The following is a 27,500-nucleotide window of genomic DNA, read 5'->3' as shown; positions in this document are numbered from 1 at the left end:
GTTGAGTTGAGGCCAAAAGTTCTATTTTGGTCTCATCTGACCACATCACCTTCTTCCAGGCCTCTTCTGAGTCGTCCAGGTGGTGAATGGCGAACTTCATGCGGGCCTGTACATGTTTCTTCTTGAGCAGGGGGACCTTGCGTGCGCTGCAGGATTTCAATCCATGACGGCGTAGTGTGTTACCAACCGTTTCTTTTGTAACTGTGGTCCCAGCTGCCTTCAGTTGATTCATCAGTTCCCCCCTTGTAGTTTTGGGATGATTCCTCACCGTTCGCATGATCAGGGACACCCCACGAGGCAAGATCTTGTGTGGAGGCCCAGACCGAGGGAGGTTGGCGGTGGTGTGGTGCTTCTTCCATTTCCTGATAACTGCACCGACAGTTGATCTTTTCTCTCAAAGTTGCTTTCCGATTCTCTTGTAGCCCATTCCAGCCTTGTGCAGATCAACAATCTTGTCCCTGATGTCCGTAGAAAGCTCTTTGGTCTTGCCCATGGTGGTGATGTTGGATGCTGGTTGTTTGGGTGTTGACAGGTGTCTTTTATACAGGTAACGAGGTGAGGCAGGTGTATTTGATGTAGATAATTGGTTCGGATTGGGGCTGTGTCTTAAAGAAAGACTAACTGGCTTGTAGGAGCCAGAATACTTGCTGTTTGTCCAGGGGGTCAAATACTTGTTTTTCCTCATCAGATGGTTATCAATTTTAATAAATTCATATGATGTGATTTTCTGGAATTTTCTTTGGGATTCTGTCTTTCACTGTTAGAATGTACATATGATTACAATTGTAGATTTTTGCATTCTTTGTAAGTGGGCAAACCTGCAAAATCAGCAAGGGGTCAAATACTTATTTCCCCCACTGTATGTATATATATATATATATATATATATATATATATATATATATATATATATGTGTGTGTATGTATGTGTATGTGTGTGTATATATGTGTATATATGTGTATGTATGTATTTTAGATTGCCACAAATCCATACCTGTCATTGCATATTGCTTTTCCTCTGGTATCTAAGCCATACTTCTCCAGAGGTGGACACATTGATAAATGGCACATATGATAGCTAAAGCACTAATGCTCAGCTCTTCTCCTTCCTCTCCATTCCCAGGACTGCAGTGTGAGCATGAGGACAGCTGTCTATCTAGTCCCTGTTCCAACTCTGGAACGTGCAGCTCACTGTCTGGTGGTAGCTACACATGTTCCTGTCCTCCTGGCTACACAGGGCCTCGCTGCCTTAATGACACAGATGAATGTGCTGCCACACCCTCTATATGCCAGAATGAAGGAGCATGCGACAACACCCCTGGCTCCTACAAGTGAGAATCTAGTGCATAATAACCAAATGTGAAATATGTCACTATGTGGAAGATTTCCTTGATTTCCAAAATAAGACTGAATTTAATGAAATGTACTCGGTCATTGCTACAGGTGTACCTGTGCCCCAGGATTTACTGGCAGACACTGTGAAAGCTCATACATCCCTTGCTCACCCTCACCATGCCTAAATGGAGGCACCTGTCACCAGAACTCTGAAACTAGCTACTCGTGCCACTGCCTTCCAGGTAAGAGGATTCAAATTCTGAAATGCCTAGATTTTTGTTCCTCTTTTTAAAGCTGAATATGAAATAGAAACTCATACTAAAGTTAGCCATCCCCCACACGTCAAGAGAAATATGGACTGTTTAGTCACCTAATCAGAGAGAGAGCGAGAGATAGGGAAAGGAAGAAGGCACTAAAGAGAAATGGAAATTTAAGAAAATTGAATGTCGGAAGAGAAAAAGAGTGACACTGTAACTGGTATTTATCTATAAACCAATGTAGCTTTGAGTTTCTGTATTGTTACATTGTGTTGTTTGTGGTGCAAACAGTCTGAGCCTATTGGCTGTATTGTATTAGACACACTGTACTGTCAGTCTGCTACAGACTTGTTACTGCAAGTCGACACAACAAACATGCTCACAGCTACTGTTTATATACACTACCAGGACATATCATAATACTTACACTAGAGAGTATCATACTACAGTTTATGTATTTAAGTGCATTTCTTCCCCAATCATTTGTGCCAGGTTTCAACGGGACTAACTGTGAGAACAATATTGATGACTGCCCCGGTCATCAGTGTGCCAATGGAGGAACGTGTATGGACGGAGTCAACACCTACAACTGCCAGTGTCCTCCAGAGTGGACTGGTAAGGGATTTTTTGTTTATGTATTCCTGTGACAACTATTAGACTCAGTGTTTGTCTACTCTGGTTTGCTGTGTTGTTACCACCCCAGTGCCTCAAATCCATGCAAGATATCAGGGGTTTCCCTCATGTGTCTGAAGGGGATCTGTGTTACATGTTGAAGCAAAGCATCAAAAAATTAGTATTGTGTATTTCAGACATGTCCTCTTAGCGGGCATTCAGACTGAAAACGGCCCTGCGTTAAAACAACGCCAGGGGCTGTGTTGTTTAAGGTATCGGTGAGATATGAAATGCAATCCAGGAAGTCCAGTTAGAGTAACAGATCCATGAGTTTGGAGGCTTATTAGACGGCAAAACATTGATAATACTCTGACACAGGATTTCAAAACTCTGGAAAGTTTTCACACCAGTAATTAGTATTAGTGCAATTGGTAACAGTACAAATACGTCGTTCATGTTTCAAAGTAATTTACCAGGACTGTGCGATTGCACTTCTTTGATTGGCCACTGCTGCGTTCGTTCTGGATGAGTCACATTGGCGTCCAGTAGAAGTTGAGCCAGGTTCAACTTTTTTCCTCGATGACTTGATTTTTTTTGTTGAAGCCCTATGCGTTGGCATCGCCACTGCGTCACTGGACCAGTGTTTTTTCCTTTAGAGCTTTTTATATGTACGTATTATACTAGAACTTAAGTCTTAAGTATTTTGTATGTCTGATGTGTTTAAAAAAAGCTGTGTGTTGAATATGTTTTGCAGACTATTTTATCATTTTTCACATTTTTAAAATTAAATCTACAGCAGATTGTTTGTGTCTTTCCCTTTTAATTTTCTAGACACTCTAGCCATATCATTTATGAAATGGCTTTTCTACTTTTAAGTCTTCATTTTTCTGTGTGCCGGTTGAGCAGTGAGGTGGAATACATATTTGTGCTGTGATCAGATAACTTTCCTTTCATGTTGTTTCAATGTTATACTTCCCACCATTCTTCTGTACTCTTTCTTTATCCTACTGAGGCCCGTACTTCACACAAGGTGTGCCTCTGCTAACACACTTATGTGGCATACGCAAGCTTTCCGTTTACAAAGCAAACATGCATGCATCAGCTTCCTTGGGCCTGTCTGAGTTTATGTTGCACTGATCCGACCTGGGTAAGCAAAGCCAACGTGAGCAGAGTACTTAAAAATGGCCATCGTGGATTAATAGTATTCTCACACACTATATTTTTCATGTCTGCAAAAAATCTCTCTAAATAAGACTGTAAGTATCTAAAAAAAAAACAAAAAAAAACGGGTCACTATTTTTAATTTCTTAATTGGAAAATCCATGAGGTTACACCTTGAGTTATGTTGTAACATGCTACCTAGAATATTAACTTAATTTGTTTACATTTTCTCCTCCTCATGTCCACCTCCCTGCCTCTCCACAGGTCAGCACTGTACAGAAGACGTGGACGAGTGTCGTCTGCAGCCAAACACTTGCCAGAATGGAGGTACCTGCAGCAACCTGTTTGGCAGCTATGTCTGTGTGTGCGTTAACGGCTGGAGTGGACCCGACTGCTCTGAAAACATCGATGACTGTGCTACAGCTGCGTGCAGCCCAGGCTCCACATGCATTGACCGTGTTGCATCTTTCGTCTGTCTCTGCCCCTACGGAAAGACAGGTAGGCCAGGAGTGAGACATTTTTATACCCTAAAATGCATTACGCTAATAACAGCCTCTCTGGCATAGTATGATATAATAGTTGGGTTGGGAACCGGAGGGTTGCTGGTTCAAGTCCCCATCGGACCAAAGTGTGGTGGTCATTGGTTTTGGTTAACTACTGTTGAAAGAGTATTTCATTGCAGGGGACTGCATTCTGTGGAACAAGTCTGCCCATTGATGTTTTCCCAAACAGATAATTTCACTAAATTCATCCAAGCTTTTTTTTTGAGAAAAAAGGCCCTTAATGTGATCCATGTCAAACAGTCAAATACACTAATTATACCAAAGAATAGATTTGCATTTCCAGCCTGGTGGTTAGAGACTTATTCTTAGATTTGGATTAGGCCTTGCCTTAAAAATATACCACTCCCTAGTAGCAAATTTGCATTGAGTTTGTTTTACTTTGAAGTGGGCATAACCGTGTATTGGTAATTCTCTGGGGCCATTTTTGTTTAAGCACAGAGAAGATTTTTGTCTAGTGTAGTTTTGGTTGGCAAAGCGGGGCCGGTCCTTCACAGCGCTGCAAAGGAAGGTCTGGCGAGTCCACACAGCATTTCAGGATGGGAGAAAACGTGCTCTGATTTATTGCAATTTCTTTAAACCAATCACAATAGTCTTGGCTGGCGCTAAGCTCCGCACGGAGCTCAGGAAGGAACGTGTTTTGGTGGAACGTGTGCGTTCAAAAGTTGTTTGAGTCGTGCGAGAGAAAACTCAGATTGGACAGATAGTCTAGCTAGCTGTCTCAATTTACCCTGCAGAGATCTGAGGAGCAGTTAACCATAGTCCTCATAATTCGACCGGAGTTTAAAATTCCAACACAAAGAAAGCAGAAGGTAACGGACATCGGTGAAAAGCATCCGGCAGAATTTCCTGTGGCACAGAAGCAATCCCGGAAGTGGAACGTCGAGAATACAGACTAATGCAAAACAAACTGTGCTTTAGCTTGTATTAACAATGTGGCTGCATTTAGCTCCCAACACTCTGATACTGCATTAGTGGGCATGTCAGGGATAAACTCTGGAACTCTCGACCTATTCTTGTTTACTCATTCCTTGTCAACATGGTGTTCTTTTCAGGCTTGCTCTGCCATAGAGATGATGCCTGTATTAGTAACCCCTGTAGAGAGGGTTCTCAGTGTGACACCAACCCCATCAGTGGGATGTTCAACTGTAACTGTCAACCTGGATACGTAGGCAGCACCTGCAACATCGACAGAGACGAATGCAGCATCGGTGAGAAAGAGAGAAAGTTCTAACCAAGTATGCACAACATGTATCTCTGCCTGGCTTTTGATCTTTTCTGCTTTTAAACGTAGCTCTCTCCTCTTCATCATCAGGTACCAACCCTTGCGAGCATGGTGGTCAGTGTGTGAACACTGATGGCTCCTTCACATGTAACTGTGTTCGGGGTTATGCTGGGCCGCGCTGTGAACAAGATGTCAACGAGTGTGCTTCGAACCCCTGCCACAACGATGGCACATGTCTGGATCGCATTGGGGACTACACCTGCATCTGCATGCCCGGTACATCTCTTGAGAAAATATAAATAACTGTACATTCCAACCAATTTGATCAGACATTCTCTTCCAAAAAAGAAGTGCAGCAGTTCAAAAAAGTGCAGCATTGCCGGTCTTGAGTTTCAAGATAGCGATATTGTGGATAACAATTTATGTATAACTAGAAAGCACTTATTGAGAGCATACCTCCACCAAGGCTGATTTTTTTTTTTTTTTTTAAACATATTAGCATCTAAATCTGAAGATCCAGAGTGATAAACTCTAATGTGATACATGTGCCACAATTTATAATATATAAAATGTTAAAAAAGATAGACACTTTTTTTTTTTTTTATTATTCTGCATCCAGATTTACACAAATGGTCTCTTGTACCTTGGCCCATAGCCTACCTTTTCAAGTCTCATTCAAATGTGTGTTACTATTTGTTTGATATAGACAAGAAGGACCAAAAACATGACTTCCATGGTGGAGTTTAGCGGCTGACACCACTAGGTTAAAATGAAACTACTTAGAAACTGCAAAGAATTGGGATTCAAAACATAACGTCTTTGGCTTCTGTAACGTTTGAGAAAAGAAGTAATCTCATAAAAACTTGTTTCTCGTCATGCATGCAGGATTTGAGGGGACTCACTGTGAGATAGAGGTGGATGAGTGCCTCAGCTCGCCCTGTCTGAACCAGGGGAAATGTCTGGACCAGGTCAGCCGCTTTGTGTGCGAATGCCCAGCAGGTTGGTATACATGTTGATGTATTTTTCAGATTTCCATCCGCTCAAAGTAAAAATGAATTAGATTATGAAGCCCTTTTTAATGTACACGTTTGTTACTATGTTCATGTTGTTCTGTTTTCAGGCTTCAGCGGTGACATGTGCCAAATAGACATAGATGAGTGTTCCAGCACGCCTTGTTTTAACGGGGCCAAGTGTATCGACCGACCGAACAGTTATGATTGTGAATGTGCTGAAGGTAAAAGGGAATAACCACATGTTAAGTTAAAGTAAAAGCAACATATTTGTTGTTTCTGCTTTCCTATTGTTCTATAAAAATGGTAGACTGCATCACATTAAACCCTATATCTTTTTTAATTTGGAAAATCTTTTGAAATAGTCACTTGATCCATGATGCAATAGCCTTTGTTATTTTTCTAAGAGGAAATGTCATCCCGCAGGCTTCACTGGCACACTTTGTGAGGAGAACATCAATGACTGCGTACCAGAGCCTTGCCACCATGGTGTGTGTAAAGATGGCATTGCCACTTTCTCCTGTGAGTGCTATCCTGGATACACAGGGTCCATCTGTAATATCCAGGTCCATGAGTGCCACAGCAACCCTTGTCAGAACCGAGGACGCTGCGTTGACCTGGTCAATGCCTACCAGTGTAACTGCCCATCGGGAACCACAGGTGGGTACTTTGTGTGCTAAAAAAAAATCATTGTCTGTATAGTGAGACAAGTTGGTTCTAATTTATTCTTCAAAGAAAAAGTGTCATTCGACATGTCATATGTAAATACAACTGTACAAATGTGATCAGATGTCTGTGGGCAGCGTTTTTATTGATAAAAACTTTCACTACATGAGAATACAGAGGGGGATAGCAAGTCTCTTATCTTGCCTGACAACACAGCTCTGCTCTTTGTGACATCTGGTGGCTATAGTAACCATACAGACTGAACAAAAAACACAAAACATTGTATGAGTTTTAGTTCCTTTGACACTTTTTCACTGAAAGATAAATCAGCTCTACAATATTGTTATTTGGAAGAGTCTGAGCCAGATCACATTAAATTACCTCCTGAAAGTTTTCTTGTGATTGACCCTTGTGGCTGTACATTTCAAAAGTGGAGGTAACAGCTTGAGTTGAATGTAAAGACCCCCATCCCCCACCTATAGAGCTTCCTGTATAGCTTTCGATGTATAAAGTGTTGAGCACTTTATGTGTAGCAGTCACAAGTCTGGGTCAAGTGGTGCACCCGTCAGGTTGCTCTGTGGATTAATAGGCTCACTTCAGTACTTTGTACCACCCTGAGGCCTGGTACTGACATCTGTACTGTCCTTACTTCACCAAAATTGCCATCAGGTCTCACTTTCTGGTTTCATGCCCTCACTTCCCCTCCTCTGATGTGCCTTTTGCTCTCTCTATGTCTGTTTTTCTCTATGTATCTCTCTCCCTCCTTCTGTTTCTCATCCTATCCCTCTCTCTTTCTCTCTCCCATTTCACAATTGTTCCACTAATGTTTTTCTTGTTAGTTTTCTAACTTTATGTCATAGTCGAGTCGTAGCAGGCCTCTGCTGTATTAATAGTTATTGTCAACATTTCTTACTTCTTGCTGAATTTCCTTTTTAATGGCGTCTTACTCCCTCTGGTGGTGAATCAACTATCACATTTTGTAACAGCCACTTCATCTGCTTCACCTCTTTCTTATGCAACCCCTTGTTCACTTCAACCGAAAGGGACATGAAAGGCTATTTTTGGTGTGCTACTTTTAAAAACAAACATACAGTCAGATAAAATGATAAAGCATATAACCTGGCTTTTGTTACCCTATATGAATTTGTCTTTCTATTTTTTCAACTCAGGGGTAAACTGTGAAATCAATGATGATGACTGTGCCAGCAACCCCTGTGAGTACGGAGTGTGCCACGATGGCATTAACGAGTACAAATGTGTGTGCGAACCAGGATATGCAGGTATGTTTTGCTAGATAGCCCATTAAAGTCACGTTGATAACAGTACAAAAGGTTTCAGAAATGGGGCAGGAAAAAAATAACCATATAGATATATCAATGCAAGCTAATATTTGGTTGCTATTACTAAAAACAACTGGATAATCAACAACTAATTCCCTCTGAATTGCTCTCTAATAGGACTTAAATGTGATGTGGAAATCAACGAGTGTAACTCAAACCCATGTATGAGTGGGGGAACCTGTGTGGACAAGGTTAACGGGTTCAACTGCCTGTGCCCACCCAGCACCCACGGCCCTCTGTGCCTCTCTGGGACCAACCACTGTGCTCCTCAGCCTTGTGTGCACGGAGAATGTATTGAACAGCAACACGGGTACATTAACCTTATACTGCTACTCTGAAATGTTATGTTCTGAGAGCCTTCTGGCCTTCTCTAATCCAATGCGTGAATATGAGCCAACACACAACAGTTATATAATTAAAAGATCCATTAGGCAAAGTAACAGGCAAATCATTTTTTTACTTTCCTTTACTCTATTTAGATGTGGAGGCTCCCTATGGTTTCTTCCAGCCTGCTTTGCTTTCCATCAGCACAACTATGTGTTTACAATGATATAATAATCCAAGTACTGGCCATGCTTGAACTGATGCTGGAGATAGCCCAAAGACCAGCCACTGTTGCTGCTATTATTACTTTGTAGCCACAAATTTCTCATTTTAAACTCGTGTTTGCCTTTCTTCTGTACAAAGGTATCGTTGTGAGTGTGAAGCTGGCTGGGTGGGACAACACTGTGAACAGGAAAGGGATGAGTGCAAGTCCAGTCCGTGCCAAAATGGTGGGACCTGTTTGGACCGACATAATGGCTACACCTGTCAGTGCCAACCTGGATTCAAAGGTAATAATTATTATTATTATTATTATTATTATTATTATATTTCAGCATTTAATTTTTTTGAACTCACTCCGGATTTGGATTTCCACTGGATGCATAACGGCTGCAGACCAGCTCTGCTGCGTGTCTGCTGCGTGCTCCGCCGTTCGTCAATACCCACTAGCTCCGGATTTGTTGCGGCACGGCTGCGGCCATGACTGACAGCTTTAGTCACGAGGACCCACAAGTTCTCGCAAATTCAGGTAGAATAGAACCACAAAACCAACACCAGTTTGTTTCCTTCCAGAGGAGTAGAGGGGAATCGACTCTGTGCTGTGTTTTCAAGGTGCAGGGCAGGGAAATATGATCCGCCGTGAGCATGGTGTATTTTATTTGGAAAATTAACCAGATGTTTATTTTGTTTCTGTGCTCGACTTCCTGTCCCGCACTATCTGCCGTCTGCTGAATTGCTGCGGAGCTCTCCGGCGTCCAGCAAAAATAGAAGCTCTGCGTATCTGCTCTGGAGGGCTGCGGACCACCGGAGCTGGGACGCAGTCGGAACGCAGCCGTTCTGCAGTCAGTGGAAATACACACATTGACTTTTATGGAAACCTATTGACTCCGCCGCCGTTCTGGAGCCGTTACACAGCCTTTGGAAATTGGGGGTTAGCAATCATTAGAGGAAATGGCACTGAATTTTAAAATGAAATATTTGAATCGCCCCACCTCTCGCATTAGGTATGAACTGTGAGAAGAACATAGATGAATGTGCATCCGGGCCCTGTCTGCACCAAGGCATTTGTATAGATGGAGTCAACAATTATGCCTGCCAATGTAGTCCACCATTCATAGGTTAGTGATTTTACATTTTCAGCATATCACCATCCACTTATTAAGATGCAATATCAGTTTTTGTAGCAGCCAATTAAATATCTTTTTAGCAAAGATTTTCATGATTTTATCATTATGAAAACTATGTGCTATGCCCAAATAGGTAAAAACTGTGAGATGGAACAGGCTCCCTGTGCCTCTCATCCATGTGAGAAGGGAGGAGTGTGTCTTCCATCTGCAGACTACACCTCCTACACCTGTCGATGTCCTGCTGGTTGGGAAGGTATGTGTGTATCTGTCAGATATTGCGTTCATATGTGTCTGTCCGATTGAGTTTGTATGGATGTAAGATAGCGTGAAACTAGGAGGACGGTGTGCCTGATAGCAAAATCATATCTAATATTATGTATTACTGCTAGATTGATGCAGTACTAATCATTTTTCGTTTGTTCACCATTGTGTAGGAACACGTTGCACGGAGGATGCGAATGAATGCAGAATGAACCCTTGCAAAAATGGTGGTCGTTGCTTTAACACCATGGGCAGCTACACATGTAAATGTCCACCTGGATACAGCGGACACAACTGTCAGACGGACATTGACGACTGCTCACCCAGTGAGTTTCACTTTCATCTAATTCAATCACCTCACATCATTAATGGCTGTATGCATCCCAATGGAAGCCGCGCCTCTGCATTTATGACAGCCATGTATTTTGACGGCTATGTAGTATTCTTTAATGTATCATCAGACACTGAAGATATTCCAATCCTTAGTGGAAAGCAGCATAAAAAAGATATTGAGTTACACATGGGTGTGCGCATGATACAAAACAATGTACGATGTAAAAATAGACAAACAAATACAAGGGAAGGTGCTTCCTTTTTTTTTTAACAGATGTTTCAGACTGCTGGTGGATTATTCATGGATACCTTGGGTGAATTGTTCATTCAGTGACGGCTGTTTGGTCATTAAAAGCCTCTTTTACCCTCTCTGTATTCCCCTCTTTAGACCCATGCCTGAATGGAGGCTCTTGTGTGGACGATGTTGGGAGTTTCTCCTGTGACTGCCGCCCGGGTTTTGAAGGCGACCGCTGTGAGACTGAGGTAGACGAGTGTGCCAGCCAGCCCTGCAGGAACGGTGCCATCTGCCAGGACTACGTCAACAGTTTTGTGTGCGAGTGCCGACAAGGCTTTGATGGCATCTTGTGTGAACACAACATCCTTGAATGCACTGAGAGGTCAGCCATTCATTCAAAGCATGAAGCCATAAAACCTGCATTTTATTTCCATGCTTAATTGTTCTGTTCTTCTGCAATGAATTTCTTCATGGATGATTTCTACTGTGTCTCTTGCAATGACCTGACAGAAAGAATGATAACTATGTTGAAAACTAATTATATTTTGTTTGCCCTGCCCCTTCATTCGTACGTCCCAGCAGTCTAGTCTAGATTAGTCATTACTTTCCTTACTATCCCTCTAGCTCCTGTCTGAATAATGGGACTTGCATTGATGGCATCAATGCCTTTTCTTGCCGTTGCCGTCCTGGTTTTTACGGGGAATTCTGTGAGTTTGAGCAAAATGAGTGCAACTCTCAGCCCTGTAAGAATGGAGGCACCTGCACTGATGGCCTGGGCACCTACCGCTGCACCTGCCCCTTGGGATACAATGGACAAAACTGCCAGGTAAATTGTCTGTGTATCATTGCAAGTGTACAGAGTGGGTCTGCAGGTAACGTGAGTGAGCTGGGTCATATGTGTTCTTAGCAATTTCATATTTGCCAACATTTGACTAAAGTACCTAGGCTTTACGTATATATGGTGTTGTATGATGCACTGATTGTAAAGCTTTTTCAGGCAAATTTGTAAATTTTTGGTCTATAGCAATACAGTTGACCAAAGTAGAACAAATGTTGCCTCACAAACTGAAGAAGGCTTGACAGTTTGAAAGTTGAGTTGGGTTCGATGCACCCAACTTAAAGTATCAAACTCAAGAAGATGGCTGGATGTGGTGTAATTCCTTCTGTCTTTAACATTTACAGACAAAAGTGTAACTCTCTTCTTTTGTTTTCTTTTGTATACAGAACTTAGTGAACCTCTGCAGCCAGGTGCGCTGTTACAACGACGGCTCCTGCTCTCAGACATCAACCTCCTGGACCTGTCACTGTCAAACGGGATGGACGGGACTTTACTGTGACGTCCCCAACATGTCCTGCTGGGACTTTGCCGCCAGGGAGCGTGAGGAACTATTTATTTTTCACAACACAATATTTATAATTAGGATAAGGGCAGATATCATCCCCACAATACAGTAATGATGAATTTATCTTAGAGACAGTCACCACAAGAGAAAAGTAGCATTGTAGCTGAACAAACTTACCATTGAAATGTGTTCACTATAGCCGGACCAAGATACTTTTGTTTTCCTGCCCACAGTTTCATCAGACCAAAACTTAAAGTGATGGTTCGGAGTAATTTCACCCTAGGGTCCTTTGCACCATGACCTCGAGCCAAACACCCCCCCAGAAGCTTTTTTCACCTGGGTCGAACATTGGGAGAGTTAGCGTAGCAGCGTTATCAGCTGAATAGCTTATTAGCGCAGGGGCTAATGGACCCACGTTTGTATCTCGTAAATGACCCCACTAATAATGCCCAAAATGATACCAAACTTCTACACTGGTACAAATAGGTTATGTACTCATAAAACGATGGATTGGAAAGTTTGTAAGTACACCAGAAGTTTATGAACACTTGCCTGCTCTCTGTTGCTTCTGCTGCTGCTACCAGCAGTTAGACGAGTGCTTAGGGCTGTCTACAAATTACTACACCGAAAAGAGATACAACAAAAATATTTATTAATTTAATGATTAAATAAGGTAATGTCTCCAAACTTACCTCAGTTATTACTTGTCTCCTGCTAGTTAAACTACAGCACTTAGTTTAAAAAAAAAGTTAAATTAAAAAATATTTTTGTTGCATCTCTTTTCGGTGTTGTAATTTGTAGACGGCCCTAAGCACTCGTCTTACAGCAGCAGCAACAACAACAGCAGAGAGCAGAAGCCAGCAGGCAAGTGTTATTAACATAAACTTCTGGTGTACTTACAAACTTTCCAATCCATCGTTTTATGAGTACATAACCTATTTGTACTACAGTAGACGTTTGGTATCATTTCGGGCATTATTAGTGGGGTCATTTACAAGATACAAACGTGGGTCCATTAGCCCCTGCACTAAGCTATTCAGCTGATAACGCTGCTCTACGCTAACTCTCCCAATGTAAGACCCAGCTGAAAAAAGCTTCTGGGGGGTTGTTTGGCTCGAGGTCATGGTGCAAAGGACCCTAGGGTGAAATTACTCCAAACCATCACTTTAAAATAAGCAATACTTGCACATCTTCACATTGTTTTTCACTGTTTTTTTTTTTTTTTTTCCTTCTTTACTAAATTACTGTAGATAAGGAAGTGGAAAATGTGTGTAAGAACGCCGGGCGGTGTGTGAATGTGGGCAATTCCCACCGATGTCAGTGCCAGCGAGGATACACGGGCAGCTACTGTGAAGAGAGGGTCGATGAGTGCCAGTCAAACCCCTGTCGCAACGGAGCTACATGCAAGGGCTATCGGGGCACATACGAGTGTAAAGTAAGTCAATTATTTGTTGCTGGTGTATGTGTGCATGGTTTTTATTTTTTTAAAGCTTTTATGTTACAAGTTGTATGTTTGTTTATAACAAACTAGCAGCAATTTTCCCACAGCACACAATGAGCTAACCTCTGTGTCTTTGTTTCATTGCTCCAGTGTAAACCAGGCTACCAGGGGGTGAACTGTGAGTATGATGTTGATGAATGCTACTCTAGGCCCTGCCTCCATGGAGGAACCTGTATCAACCTCATTAACCGCTTCACCTGCGCCTGCCCGCCCGGAACACATGGTCAGTCTGCATAACGCATACGTACACACACAGGACGATTTAAAACGGTCCTTTAAACATTCATAAAGCAGATTCAATGCTTTACTTGATACAAACAGTGATATCTTTCTGTTCACTGCTCTGTAGGGCTCCAGTGTGAGGTGAACGTGGATGACTGTGCCCCCAAGCCTGGCTCCTCTGAACCTCGCTGTCTGAATGGAGGACAGTGTGTGGATGGTGTGGGCCGTTACACATGCTCCTGCCCTCCAGGATTCGTTGGAGAACACTGTGAGGGGGATCTCAATGAATGCCTGTCTGGGCCCTGCCACACCCCCGGCAGCCTCGATTGTGTGCAGCTGGTCAACGATTACCAGTGTCGCTGTCGCCTGGGGTACACAGGTATGTTCGCATTAGCCGCTCAAAAGGGATATCATAACAGCACTGTACTGTATTAAGTCTTTTTGTATGTTAGAAAACTAACAAGGCATTCATGTTTCAGTAATGTGAGTGTTTTGGTAATCCTGCAAAGTGTTTCAGTTGTTGATTAATTCCTTTTCAGGTCGTCGTTGTGAGTCCATGGTGGATCTGTGTCTGTCTAAGCCGTGCCACAACGGTGCCGTCTGCTCTATGAACATGAGTTCAGTACATGGCTACACCTGCTCCTGTGTTCCCGTAAGTTTCTCAAATGTCACTCCTTTTTCTGGCACCATAAGAAACAGAAACATGGTGTCAATCGATTCTCCTCTTTTATGTTCGCTTCCTGTATAACACTTTTTCTATTAATTTCTCAGTGCAAACAGGCTCTGTGCTCTCATTCATCATAATCATGTCAAGCTATACTTTCATGTTTTACATTAAGGTCTTTATTGACAGTGCTGGGCTCATCTATCTTTCACATAACTATTGTCATGCATATGCATATTTTTAGGGGGGTTTTATGTCTTGATTTTTGAGCATAAGCCACAAAGTTCACAGCGTGAACTGGTTGCAAAGTGGTGTGAAAATAATTGGCAGCTGGCAGTGGTTCGAGAATACAAAACACTTATTTTGACAAGGCTGTCAGATATTGTGTTATAATTTCTTAACACAAAAAAACAATCAATTCCAGTAATGTTCCTCCATTTTCTTGATATATTCTCATTAGTCTATTGGTTACCGCGCTTCCCTCCAGACTCGACTATCGAACCGTGAATGTCAACTTTAGTTAATAAGGAACACCGCTTACCGTGAACTATGTTAAATGTGTAATTAAGACTTTTTATATTTAAAAGTTTAATATTTTAGTATATAATAGTGCATTTGTGATGCTTAATTATCACTTAAGTCTTAAAGGATATTTGATCTATTTCATTAATCTGTTAATAAATATATATATATATATATATATATATATATATATATATATATGATGCATAATTATCACTTAAGTCTTAAAGGATATTGGATCTATTTCATTAATCTGTTAATAAATATATATACATATATATATATATATATACACTCAGTGAAGGGTGGCTGACATTACTACCTCAGTGTTCTCAGACTAGAACACCAATCTCTTCAAACTAAATGTTTTTCTCTGCTCTAACATCTTGCTCCCTCTCTTATTCTCATGCTTGCTTCAGAGGGCCACACCAGGGCTCAGGTATAGTAGCAGCAGATTTGTAAAATCTACGTAGATGTATATAGTAGTTTGTTTGATTAAACGTCAGCTGCCAAGTTTTATTGTCCCTTTACAAATGCGTATCCAAGCCTAACTTTTAAAATGACCATATTACTATCACACTTCAACAACATGTTATGTTTTACAGGGCTTTACTGGATTCAACTGTGGCGAAATAGAACACTACAATTGTTTGAAGCTACGTTGCCAGAATGGTGGCCGCTGTGTGGAGTCACTAGGCCACCTGTATTGCCAGTGCCAGCCGGGCTTCAGTGGGCCACACTGTGAGAATGAACAGAGGTGTCCATTACACTGCCAAAATGGAGGAACCTGCATCAGCGACCAATCCAACCCGTACCAGTTTAGCTGCCGCTGCCCCATGAACTTCTCCGGACAAACCTGTGAGACAATGCTACTCACACCACGTACTCCAACCTGCCCCTATCTGCAGTGTGAGAACCATTCTGGGGATAAAGTGTGTGACAATCAGTGTAACAACCATGAATGTCAGTGGGATGGAGGCGACTGCTCGCTCAACTGGAAGCAGCCTTGGGTTAACTGCAACACCAGTCTTTCCTGCTGGAATCTCTTTAAGAATGGACGTTGCGACAAGGAGTGTGACAACCCTGGGTGCCTCTTTGACAGCTTTGAGTGCCAGGAGATCCCACCGTCCTGCAAGTATGTGACCTTTCTCTTTATTTTTCTCTTTGCTGTTGCAGTTACTTATGAAGTCCAAAACATTTTGAAGTCAAATCACTAAACAGCTACCCTCTTTGGTCTGTGTATTTTCAGGTATGACAAGTACTGCGAAGACCACTTTGGGAACGGCATCTGTGACCAGAGCTGCTACACGGAGGCTTGTGGCTGGGACGGCCTGGACTGCTCAGGTAACACTCCAGCCAAAGTGGTGGATGGCACGCTGGTCATCGTGGTCCGGCTGCAGCCTGAGGAGCTGCTTGGAGACTTGAGGGGTTTCTTGCGCTCCCTTGGAGCCCTTCTACACACCAACGTGCAGGTGAAGCTGGATAAAAATGACAAGCCAATGGTGTACGCTTACTATGGGGAGGAGGAGGAGCATGGACGAAATTTACAGAGGAAGAGAAGCAAGCGGGAGCTGGACAGGGAGGTTATTGGGTAAGGATAGTTCATGTTGGGGGTCCTCTCATAATTTCTCTTCTTTGAAGCTTTCTTTTAATTCTCAGTAGCTTGAAATAAATGAACCGCTTGTCATTAACAGTCTTTGTATTTTTACATGTTTGTCTGCGCAGATCTGTGGTGCACCTGGAGCTTGATAACCGCGAATGTTCCCGGAGCTCTGTTGACTGTTTCTCCAGCATTAATGAGGCTGCATCATTCATTGCAGCAGCACACATCAAGGCTGAACTGCCTTACCCTCTGGTGTCTGTTACGAGTAAGTAGGCGTGTCATTCAACAGTTAATGGAATTTACCTGTTTTTTTTAATGTAAAAAACCAAAATCTAATAAATACAAAACAATTGGTATTAAGACTTGTTTTTTTCAGGTGACCCGACAGTTTCACCTCCGCCACCGTGGCTGATGATCCTGGTTGGAGTGGCAGTGGTTATTATTCTGCTTATCCTGGTGCTGGGTATGCTAGCAGCCAAGAGGAAGCACAAACATGGCGTCCTGTGGCTGCCTGATGGCTTCATGGCCAATAAGAATGATAAAAGGAGAGAGCCTGTTGGACAGGATGACTTTGACATGAAGTGAGTGGATACACAGACCAACAGCTTGTGTTAAAGATAATTTAAAACAAGATATATGAAAATAACTACTGGGTGGGAATTCATACCAGAGTGAAAAGTGAAATCTAAGGTTTCTCAGTGGATCTTGGGGACGTGAGCATACGAAGTATCCCTCCTAAGAGCTCAATTGCATCAGTAGAAAACTGTGGTTGTACTGTCCAGCTCCCAGTGTTCAGTACTGCTGTTTGATTAGGTGTAAAACATAGAATGCATGCTCTGTCCTGGAATGAATAGAAGCAGAATGAGATGTAACTGTCGCTTAAACGTTTTTCTTTTTCTCATTATCAGGAATTTCAAGACCCAGGATGGAGTCATGATTGATGGAGGTCAGAGTCAGAGATGGCTGGATGACGACGTGCCATCCAAGAAACCAAGAGTAAGTGAATTGAGAAAGAAAATGGAATGGTTCAAGTAAAGCTGGTGGATTGGAGTAGTTTAAATTAAACTGTGTAAGGGATGTTTGGGACTTGAGGAAAGGTTTTTGGTTGTCGTAAATGTTGTTTCAAGCTGCTTAGCTTTTTTATTTTATTTTTTTGTATAGACTGAAGACAAACCCTTGCTGCCCATTGCTATGGATGGAGGTGTTGACCGGAGAGAGTGGACCCTGCAGCACCGCAAGGCTGCTGACATCTCGCTGACTCCCCCACAGGCCGACCTGGATGCTGACTGTCTGGATGTAAACGTTAAGGGACCTGGTGAGGAATATTTACTTCTAAACTTCCCGATCTGATAACTTTTTTTTTTTAAGAACTTCTATAATATTGAATTTATTTTCTCTCAGATGGCTTCACCCCACTCATGCTAGCATCGCTGCGTAACGGTGGAGGCCCGGACTGCAGCCTGCACGGAGAAGAGGAGGAAGAGAGTGGAGGAGATGAACCAGGACCGAGTGTCATTTCAGACCTTATCACTCAGGGTGCTTCTTTAATGGCTCAGACTGACCGTACAGGAGAAACGGCGCTCCACCTGGCTGCCCGCTACGCCAGGGCTGATGCTGCTAAGAGACTGCTGGACGCTGGAGCTGATCCCAACGCCCATGACAACATGGGCAGAACTCCGCTGCATGCTGCCGTGGCAGCTGATGCCCAGGGAGTCTTCCAGGTGAGACAACTGTTTGATCATAATCAGTTATAAACTTGAGGTGAGTTTAAAATAGGTCAGTCAAAACCACTCTACCATTGTAGTTACTAATTTAACTGTAATCATAAACAAAGGTAAAGATATGAACAAATAATTACTTGTGAAATCTGCATCCCTATTATCCGTCATGTGTTTGTCATCATATCTAATGTATCTTTATCTTCTCTCAGATTCTGATCCGCAATCGTGCAACAGAACTGGATGCCCGGATGAATGACGGCACTACTCCACTGGTCCTGGCAGCCAGGCTAGCTGTGGAGGGCATGGTGGAAGAGCTGATCCACTGCCATGCTGACATCAATGCTGTAGACGACCATGGTCAGCCAAGTTTTCATATATTTACTATTCCCGTGGAATGTCTCATTTTTGTACTGTAGGTCTGGTGTGAGCATTTCATGCACGCAGGTATTTGGATTACAAAACTGCTCCTATTGAAACTGCAGTATTAGTATGAAGAATCATGGTAGTAGGTAAGCAGGACAAGCTAATTAGATCCATCCATGCTAATTGGAAGTTTTAATGGTAGAAAACCGTAAAGACACTGTAATGCTTGCTTCAGTCCTTTACAATCTAGTAAGATAGTAACATTTAAGAGTTGAGGAGCTTTAATTAGTCACAGTCACAAAAAAACTAAATTGTAATGATTTCATTCTGGTTAAACATGGATGTGCTTCTTTGTCTTTTCTCACCTTCCCCACATTTTAGGCAAATCCGCTCTGCACTGGGCAGCTGCAGTTAATAATGTGGAGGCCACTCTTGTGCTTTTGAAGAATGGAGCCAACCGGGACATGCAAGACAATAAGGTAGATTGTTGTGTTTTCATTTCTGCTTTTTCAAACCATTGTTCCTTCGTTTGTGTGCTTATAAAAATGATTTAAGTAAAAGTCTGTTAAAAAAAAAAAGTAGTATCTGGAGGTGAAACAAATGCACAAAGTTGTATTTAATCTAAATAAAATGTATCCATCAGACATTTATTCAGGGTTGTATTTTAAATGCACAGATTAAATTGAGACTCCACTCAAAACAGTGTATTAAAACTGGCTGCTTGCCGTGTTTCCTTCAGGAGGAAACCCCATTGTTTCTTGCAGCCAGAGAAGGCAGCTTTGAGGCAGCTCAGGTTCTCCTTGACCACTACTCCAACCGTGACATCACCGATCACCTGGATCGGCTGCCCCGCGATACCGCTCAAGAACGCATGCATCATGACATAGTGCGCCTGCTGGACCAGTACAATTTGGTTCACAGTCCACACAATGGCCCTAACCACATGGGCGGAGGAGGAAACTCCTCCATTATGTGTGGGGCCAACGGAGCAGGCTTCATCGGCATGCGCCCCGGGCCGCAGGGCAAGAAGAGTAGGAGGGGCGGAGGTGGAGCGAAGGTGGGAGGTGTTGGCGGGGGAGCTAAGGAGCTAAAAGACATGAAGGCAAAGAGAAGAAAGAAGCCCGCTGGAGGAGAGGGGCCGGTTGTGAGTGCCGGAGTGGGAGGAGGAAGTGGAGGAGGTACAGGCGGAGGGAACGCAAATGGCGTCAAGGCAGCAGGAGGACTTCCAGAGAGCTCTGTCACCATGTCACCAGTTGACTCCCTGGAATCGCCACACTCGTACACAGGCGACGTGTCCAGCGCCGCCTCCACCACAGCGACCTCCCCTCCCCTCCTGAGCAGCCCCACCTCCCGACCAATGCTGCCCCCCGTCAGCCACATGCTGGGACAGCAGCAGAGCTGGGTGGGTATGACCAAGCACGGCTACAGCGGCCACATGTTCGGCCTCGTGTCGCACCAGATGGGGGGTTCGCATTCCGGCATGGGCCAACACCACAACCAGGGCCCGATGCTGACTCCCATGAATGTCACCATGAGCAGAGAGCAGCTGCCGCCCATCGTCACGTTCCAGATGATGGCCCCTGGAAGAGGCCAGGCCATGCTGAAGCAGCCTCAGCCAGGACAGGTACAGGCCACGCAGTCCCAGGGGCAGAACCAGAATCAGGGTCACTCCCAGCAGGGGCCAGGCCACCTCCGGTGCCCCCAGGGTATGATGTATAAGATGCCTGAGCAGATGAGCATGGTGCACGGGCTATCCCACGCCCTGCAGCACCCCCACACCGTCAGCCACGGGGGGATTGAGGGCCAGTCTCGGCCACTGCCCTCCTATCCACCCATGCAGAGCCCTGTGGATAAGTACCCCACTCCCCCCTCCCAGCACAGTTACACCACCACTAGCTCAGAGGGCACCACCCCCGGCCACTCTGCCCACCCACCCAGCGAGCACCCATATCTCACCCCTTCACCCGAGTCCCCAGACCCTTGGTCGTCCTCTTCGCCACACTCCAATTCGGACTGGTCTGACGTCACCACCAGCCCCACCCCTCGGGGGAACCCCCACCACGCACTGCCGTCTTCACACCACACACACATTCCAGAGCAGGTGCAGCTGCAGCTGCAGTCGCAACAGGTGCAGCAGGCCTCTCAGCAGCCTCAACACGGTAACATGCAGGTTTTTGCGTAGGCCGGCCCGAGGAAAGCATAAACAGACTGACTTTGGGGTTCTGTGTAGTTGGATAACAGCACATAGTAACTCATACAGTGCTTTTCTCACGTCTCGTTAATTCTTTTTTTGTTCTTCATTATAATAATCAGTCACCTCCCCTTTTATGTTTCCTTCTCCTCTTTGCACTTCAGATGCTTAAGATGTTTGTATAGTTTCTAAAACGCCATTGAGTAGTATCCGCTAGATATCAAAAGTTCTCAATACCAAAAAAACATGCAGTTTCCTTGTCGTTTCTGCAATCCCAGCCGAGCATCCTCTGCTCTCTGTTGGCGAATTCAAGACTTTCCTTTTTATGCCTTTGGCACCCAAACACAAACAGTTTATTGAGGGATCAACGAGGAATTGCCGACCAGATGGCGGCCGGTTGGTATTGGATCAGAAAAACAGACTGTTGAGATGGACTCTATGATGTGACGGAGGACGTTCTGCATTGATATTGTCTGTTTTGTAGGACATTGTCATTTCTCTCTGCTATATGCTATCCTTATGTGTTGTTTGTGATAAGCCTGCCAATACTAACTCGTCGTTGCAACCATTCACTCTACTTTTTTAATACGATGGATCACATTCAGTTGATGCTTTAATTCAGCAAAACTACCTAGTTGTTGCCTTATTGTTTTTTATTCATGCATTGTTTGTTTTTTATGTGTTAAAGGGGGATTTTTATAAAATGCTGTTGCATGACTAGAAAGACAAACATCGAGTGAATTACAGATTATATATAAATGCACACAAATGCATCTTGTTACTAAATGGCTCTACACTTGTGCTAACAACTTAAATATGTATTTACTGCATTGATTACAGTTGATAGATATTAGTGGTTTCCATTAATCAAACCCACAGAAGGTTCAATAAATGCATGCTGTAGGTGCAGTGAGAACGGTGTATGTTTTGAAGGCAGTTACTGTTACCGAAATACAAAAGTTTGATTTGAAAACCAATTCAGAGTTAATGTGTATGTAGTTATATCACGTCTTGCCACAGATGGTGCCACTATATGTCGTGTTGTTGAGGGATTAATTAAGCTTGACAAACTTTATGCAAAAAACATACATTAGTTTTAGAATGTTGTATGTTGAAATGGAAATAGATTTACAGCACATTCTTCTTGTTATTACTGAGCTCGATTTGGCAAAGACATGTTGACATTTTAAAATGTCCGTTTCTGTTTTTATATGAATTCTGTTCGCACTTCTTGAATGATTCTGAATGTTACAGAGGCGCATGTTTATACCTTTTAAACTGCCTCCTTGCTAAATGTTTTCTCTTCCAAAATCATTTAACCAGTTTTGCCTTTTGCTTAACTACAATCAGTTTATCCCTGCACCTTTTTAATTGTAATGATTCATACACCAAGTCTGGAGGTGAGTAAGGTATGAGAAAGTATTTTGTCTTCCTTCTTAAATATGTTGTTGAACATAGCTTTGTGTGACTGCTCTGTAAACACAGACAATCATTCACTGTATTTGTTACTGTTATTTTTTAAACTTAAAAAAAAGAACATCACTGTCTCTAAGACCAAATTTTTTTTTTTTTCTGCCAAACATATACATCAGTTGTTGTCCTTGATTCTGTTATTGTTGTGATCTATAAATGACTGAAGTTAGACACACAGCACACACATCCAATACCAAGAAATGTAGTGGGTGTAATGAGTATTTGTGTGATCAAATCAAATTATTCACCAATATTCCCAGTACCTGCCACTTCAGGGTCTTTTTCTACGTACCTGTGATGTCTCTGCAGTTTCACAAAACACATGTACTGTACATTGAGGTACCGTGTCAGTCAGCATTTTTATTAAGAATTGAGCATGTCAGTTCCCATTCATATGCCAGGCTATGTGTCAATTTTCTGTATATAATTTTTTTTTGTATTGTACTTTCCTCTGTTAACCAAATAGCCTATAATATACATGCCATATGAAGTAGTTGTCGCCATGTTTGTATAAGGTAGAAGAACTAAAAACTGATGAAAAAAATAAGTTGTCTGTTGTCAAAATACCAAATGATCAACCAAATCTGTTTACTGAAATAAAGCCCAGATCTTCATAGACTTTGTCTTTATTTTAATTTTTTTAAATATACTGTGTATTTGTCCACAAGTTCAGACACAGTGCTGGTGATTGAAATAGTTTTATAATGGGTTCAGGACAGCAACTTGATTCCATCAATGAATTTTACTGTGCTTCCTCAGGGTACACAATACCGGTTTAATAAATAAACACAGGTTGTATTTCACTGAAAAAATTATATATATGCTCTCATCAATCTGAATGAATCTTTGCAATGTAAATGTAACATATCACCAAAGTTAAAAATGTAATGTGTTTTGGTCAGTGGTTCAGCCTTGCCCACTCAGCACTGTTAATATAATGGGCAATGTTCTACAGTACAATGTTAAGATCTTGATCATACTATTTAATAAAAGTAAAAAATATATTCCTATAGTACAGAAACAAGAAACATGTCTTGGCTTTTTGCACCGTTAAACATATTTAAATCAGCATTTTGATTGAATTACTTGAGACGGTGTGTTTCACTACTTGCTACTGGATGTTTAATAAGCTGTTTATATTCAAAAATAATTATTTGGTGTGACTTTGGCCATAAATGTGTAATTATTCAGATTATTAGTGCTTTGTTAGTTCTGGAAAGGAAGTACCTTAAGTCACCAATTCACACTTCATTTTACAGCTTAAAATAAATACGACTAGTGCAGTTTTCTTGCCAGTCCAGCAGAGGGCGCTGGGTCGCACAGGAAGCTTTGACAAAAAGACGAGGAAGAAACCTGTACACGGAAGTCATTCAGGATTTATATACTGTCTATGGATTTTACCTACCGTACAGTTTACATTCTTGAGATTTGATTTCATCTGCAGACTTTTTCGGCATCATTTCGTCTTTCCTCTGGCGGTTAGTTAAACCGTAATGGCACTTAACGATGGGACAGTTGGCGTGGACACCGTGATAAGATAGCATGTAGTTATCAGCAGACGGTTGATATCCAGCGCGGGTCAATGGACGCCAGGACCTGAAGGGCTGCTGTTTTGACAGCTGGGTTGAGCCTCCAGTACCTGGTCTTTCTGCCCGACAGAGAGAGCTGCTCGAGAACAGACACGACCCGAGGTTTAAACACTAAAGAGGGGGTTATACTTCGTAGAGACAAATATACGTATGTGAAGTTGCTTTTGAGGTGCAATTGAAGGCAAGGCAGAAAGGTGAGAGTCACTCCCTGTCAGTGTCAGCGACTTCTTCTCAGCAGTGTTTGCTCTGTGAGTAAAAACCTCTTTTTGTTTCTTAAGTCTTCTTCCACTCCTCGCTGTGGTTCTCTATTCCCCTCCCAACAATACTTACATTTCGAACTACTTGGACCGTACCTCTTTTATATCGTCATTTATACCATATCTGTGTCCAGCTTCACACCGACCCTTGGTCATGGCCTCTCCCCGGCTGAAATACCTCTCTCTGGGCGTGCTGGTGTTCCAGACCACGTCCCTGGTGCTCACCATGCGGTACTCCCGCACCCTGCAGGCCGAGGGCCCGCGGTACCTGGCCTCCTCGGCGGTGGTGGTGGCCGAGGTCATGAAGATCCTCACCTGTGTGCTGCTCGTCTTCAAGGAGCACAGTGAGTGCACCTGAACGCAACGCTTATCACCACAATCATTATTAGAAAATAATGCCCCAGTAGCCCATTATTTTCCTTTTATTATAATAATCTAATAGTGTTTTTATTGATTAATTGTGAGGTATATTAAAGGTCAGACAATTGTGAAAAAAAGGCCATCACAATTTCCTAGAGCACATGATGATGTCTTGTAATTGATTGTTTTGTCTAACTAACAGTTTCCTAACCTGGAATTTACATCTACATTGATATAAAGCAGGAAAAAAAAACTGGAAAAAACTCCAGTTTGAGAAGCTGTAACCTTCTTATGTTTGTCATTTTTGCTTAGTAAATTATGTCAATTATCAAATATTGAATTTTTTTGGATTCTGTTATTACACTTAAAGAATCAAATGATTTATTGATTCAGCCCTTACTATAGTGTTAGTGTTGGTACAATAGCCAAGTTTTGGTAATAAAACAATTCTTTTCTTGATACTTTGAACATTGAATGTAATAATCCAAAGTTGTCACGTGTTCAATGTTGTCTAAACAGAAGCAGCTGCTTAACAACTTTGCCTAAAATACAGTCTAAAAATAGCAAAATGATGATTTAAATCCAAAACAGTACGATCAGAGAAATGTAAAAAGAGCTGATAGACTTAATTACAAAATGAATTTATAAATGTCTTATACCTGTTTGTTTTCATTCGTTAGATTACAGCATGCGAGCTCTGAACAGCCTCCTGCGTCAGGAAATTGCCCACAAACCCATAGAAACGCTGAAGCTGGCGATTCCGTCTGGGATCTACACGCTGCAGAACAACCTGCTGTACGTCGCCTTGTCCAACTTGGACGCAGCCACCTACCAGGTACGGCAGAGGGACGGGTGGGGTTTAACGAGACTCTGTGAATCTGAATGACTCACATTATGACTCACACAGGACCTGATGTGTCTTTCTGAGCCATTTTAGCAATTAGCACATCCTTGTTCGTGGATTATTTACAGTTTACCCACTTTGTCTCCATCAGGTGACATACCAGTTGAAGATCCTGACCACGGCTCTGTTCTCGGTGTCCATGCTGGGCCGCAGGCTGGGCGTCTACCAGTGGCTCTCATTGCTGATTCTTATGGCTGGAGTGGCTCTCGTGCAGGTCCAGTACAGCTTCTTGTCTGTTTGCTGCTTGTAGAAATGGCGATCACATTATTTCACCATCATCTAGAAATATGAACACAGAACATCCTCTCCATGGTTCCTCTTGAACAGAGCCTTTTTATTCCACTATTAATCAGGGTAAAAGTCCACGTAAATATGTTGGTATGAAGTAGGGCTTTTTTGCCCCAGAGTAATGTTGCAGCCTTACAATGGTTAGTGGTCCTTTTTTTCACACTCTGTTTATTAATATTTTTACGACGTTTAATTTCAGGGATCGTTCAGGTGCCGCCGGACGTTCCGGTAGATGTCCCTCATTTTTTGGCCGGATGTTCGTTTCCTTCCGCTGTCTTTGTGTTGGCATTCTAAACTCTGGTGGATTTATGAGGGCTATGGTTAACTGCTCCTCAGATTTCTGCAGGGTAAATCCAGACAGCTAGCTAGTAGTGATGTTACGTTATGTGCCGAGGCTTCGAAGCGTGTGTCGGGAAATCCCAGAATTTTTCCGTGAAGCGCGTACCGATTTTTTTTATTTTTTTTTTTTATTTTTTTATTTTATTTTATTCACAAAATGTAGATTACAAAAATCAGGTAAGCAATGATAGCACGTGAACAACAAGTTTACAAACTTATAAAAATAATAAAAAATTTAAAAAAAAATACATATATAGAAACAAACGAAGCAATACAAAGGGAGAGATAAAAAATTACACATATAGATATACATACACATACACACACACCTACACACATATATATATATATATATATATATATATATATATATATATATATGTGTGTGTATATATATATATATATATATATATATATATATATATATATATATATATATATATATATATATATATATATATATATATATATATATATATGTGAAGCGCGTATCGAGGCTTGTCGTTTTTAGACACATGACGTCATTGATGACATCCAGAGCCTCGCTGCCCATCCGTACCACGTGACTGGTTTATGAAGTGGTTCGAATCTACGCGGTTTTATTATACATCTATGATATACACATGCACAGTCACAGCCCTCAGCCCAGTTAAACCATTGCCACATACCAGTTTTAGAATAGTCTACTAAAATTGCCCCTCCTGCTATTATATTATGCCCAAAAGGATTGATTTACACGTTTGATAGCTTGATAGATTCCTCTCAAGGAAATCGGTTTATTATACAGTTATGTTAATTATATTATACCACCAGAAAATACACACTATATTGATATAAATGGATTACGTGGAAATAGATTTTTTTCTTCATTGTTATTTCTAAGTCTTTACTGGTGCAAAATTCAGTCAAAAACCATCTGATACAGTGTATCACAGATCACTAGATCATCTGTAATATATCTGCCTGTTTTATGGCGTTTTTCCATTATATGGTACCTGCTCGACTCTACTCGCCTTTTTAGTTTTTCCATTATGAAAACAAGTACCTGGTACCTGCCAACAGGTACTTTTTTTTAGTATCACCTCCGTCGAGGTTCCAAGCGAGCTGAGGCGATACCAAAAGATGACGTGAAAACATGCAGGCTACTGAGTGGTCGGAGAGAATCGTCACTAATCACTGCGTCATCGTTGCTAGCGACAGACGGTGTCCTGAACAAACCTGCCATTTTTAAATAGTTTAGCCAGCAGTGTTTTTTTTTTTTTTTTTTTTTTTGATGCCTTTTGAAACAAAATGTGTCTTCTGGCTGTAGCAACAGCCACATGCAGAGAATCAAAAACGACACACCTTCGACGTTCTGTGTGTGTGTTGTGTTAGGTCGTGGCTGTTTCCTGCGGCGTCGCTATGACGACTAGCCACGCTGCCTCACGCATGCGGCGGTACTAAATCTGCAATGAAAAAAGGGGGACGGGGGGCGGGCCAAGCTGAGTCGAGCAGG

General features: G+C 42.3%; 2 protein-coding genes across 2 annotated transcripts in view; both read left to right on the top strand.

Moving 5' to 3' along the window:
- The window catches only part of notch2 (notch receptor 2), a 52,341-nt gene extending 29,455 nt beyond the window's left edge, over positions 1-22,886 (top strand). Inside the window, 33 exon segments of the mRNA XM_028587885.1 lie at positions 1,124-1,331; positions 1,444-1,577; positions 2,085-2,207; positions 3,630-3,863; positions 4,981-5,136; positions 5,241-5,426; positions 6,036-6,149; positions 6,271-6,384; positions 6,587-6,820; positions 7,996-8,106; positions 8,284-8,476; positions 8,854-8,999; positions 9,714-9,827; positions 9,970-10,089; positions 10,271-10,423; positions 10,819-11,047; positions 11,290-11,491; positions 11,890-12,043; positions 13,259-13,443; positions 13,600-13,732; positions 13,859-14,110; positions 14,271-14,383; positions 15,523-16,052; positions 16,167-16,508; positions 16,643-16,785; positions 16,897-17,101; positions 17,429-17,516; positions 17,682-17,835; positions 17,922-18,241; positions 18,451-18,598; positions 18,986-19,083; positions 19,344-20,657; positions 20,659-22,886. Of these exon segments, the coding sequence (XP_028443686.1) occupies positions 1,124-1,331; positions 1,444-1,577; positions 2,085-2,207; positions 3,630-3,863; positions 4,981-5,136; positions 5,241-5,426; positions 6,036-6,149; positions 6,271-6,384; positions 6,587-6,820; positions 7,996-8,106; positions 8,284-8,476; positions 8,854-8,999; positions 9,714-9,827; positions 9,970-10,089; positions 10,271-10,423; positions 10,819-11,047; positions 11,290-11,491; positions 11,890-12,043; positions 13,259-13,443; positions 13,600-13,732; positions 13,859-14,110; positions 14,271-14,383; positions 15,523-16,052; positions 16,167-16,508; positions 16,643-16,785; positions 16,897-17,101; positions 17,429-17,516; positions 17,682-17,835; positions 17,922-18,241; positions 18,451-18,598; positions 18,986-19,083; positions 19,344-20,657; positions 20,659-20,886 (7,178 nt within the window). The 3' untranslated portion in view covers positions 20,887-22,886.
- Positions 22,887-23,584: 698 nt separating this feature from the next.
- slc35a3a (solute carrier family 35 member A3a) overlaps positions 23,585-27,500 on the top strand; it is a 12,691-nt gene continuing 8,775 nt past the window's right edge. Inside the window, exons 1-4 of the mRNA XM_028587289.1 lie at positions 23,585-24,105; positions 24,249-24,458; positions 25,155-25,309; positions 25,470-25,592. Coding sequence (XP_028443090.1) covers positions 24,269-24,458; positions 25,155-25,309; positions 25,470-25,592 — 468 coding nt within the window. The 5' untranslated portion in view covers positions 23,585-24,105; positions 24,249-24,268. The remainder of the gene's footprint in view (positions 24,106-24,248; positions 24,459-25,154; positions 25,310-25,469; positions 25,593-27,500) is intronic.

The sequence above is a fragment of the Perca flavescens genome, chromosome 9 (assembly GCF_004354835.1).
Source record: "Perca flavescens isolate YP-PL-M2 chromosome 9, PFLA_1.0, whole genome shotgun sequence".
Taxonomy (NCBI): Eukaryota; Metazoa; Chordata; class Actinopteri; order Perciformes; family Percidae; genus Perca; species Perca flavescens.
This window is presented reverse-complemented; position numbering and strand designations above follow the sequence as displayed.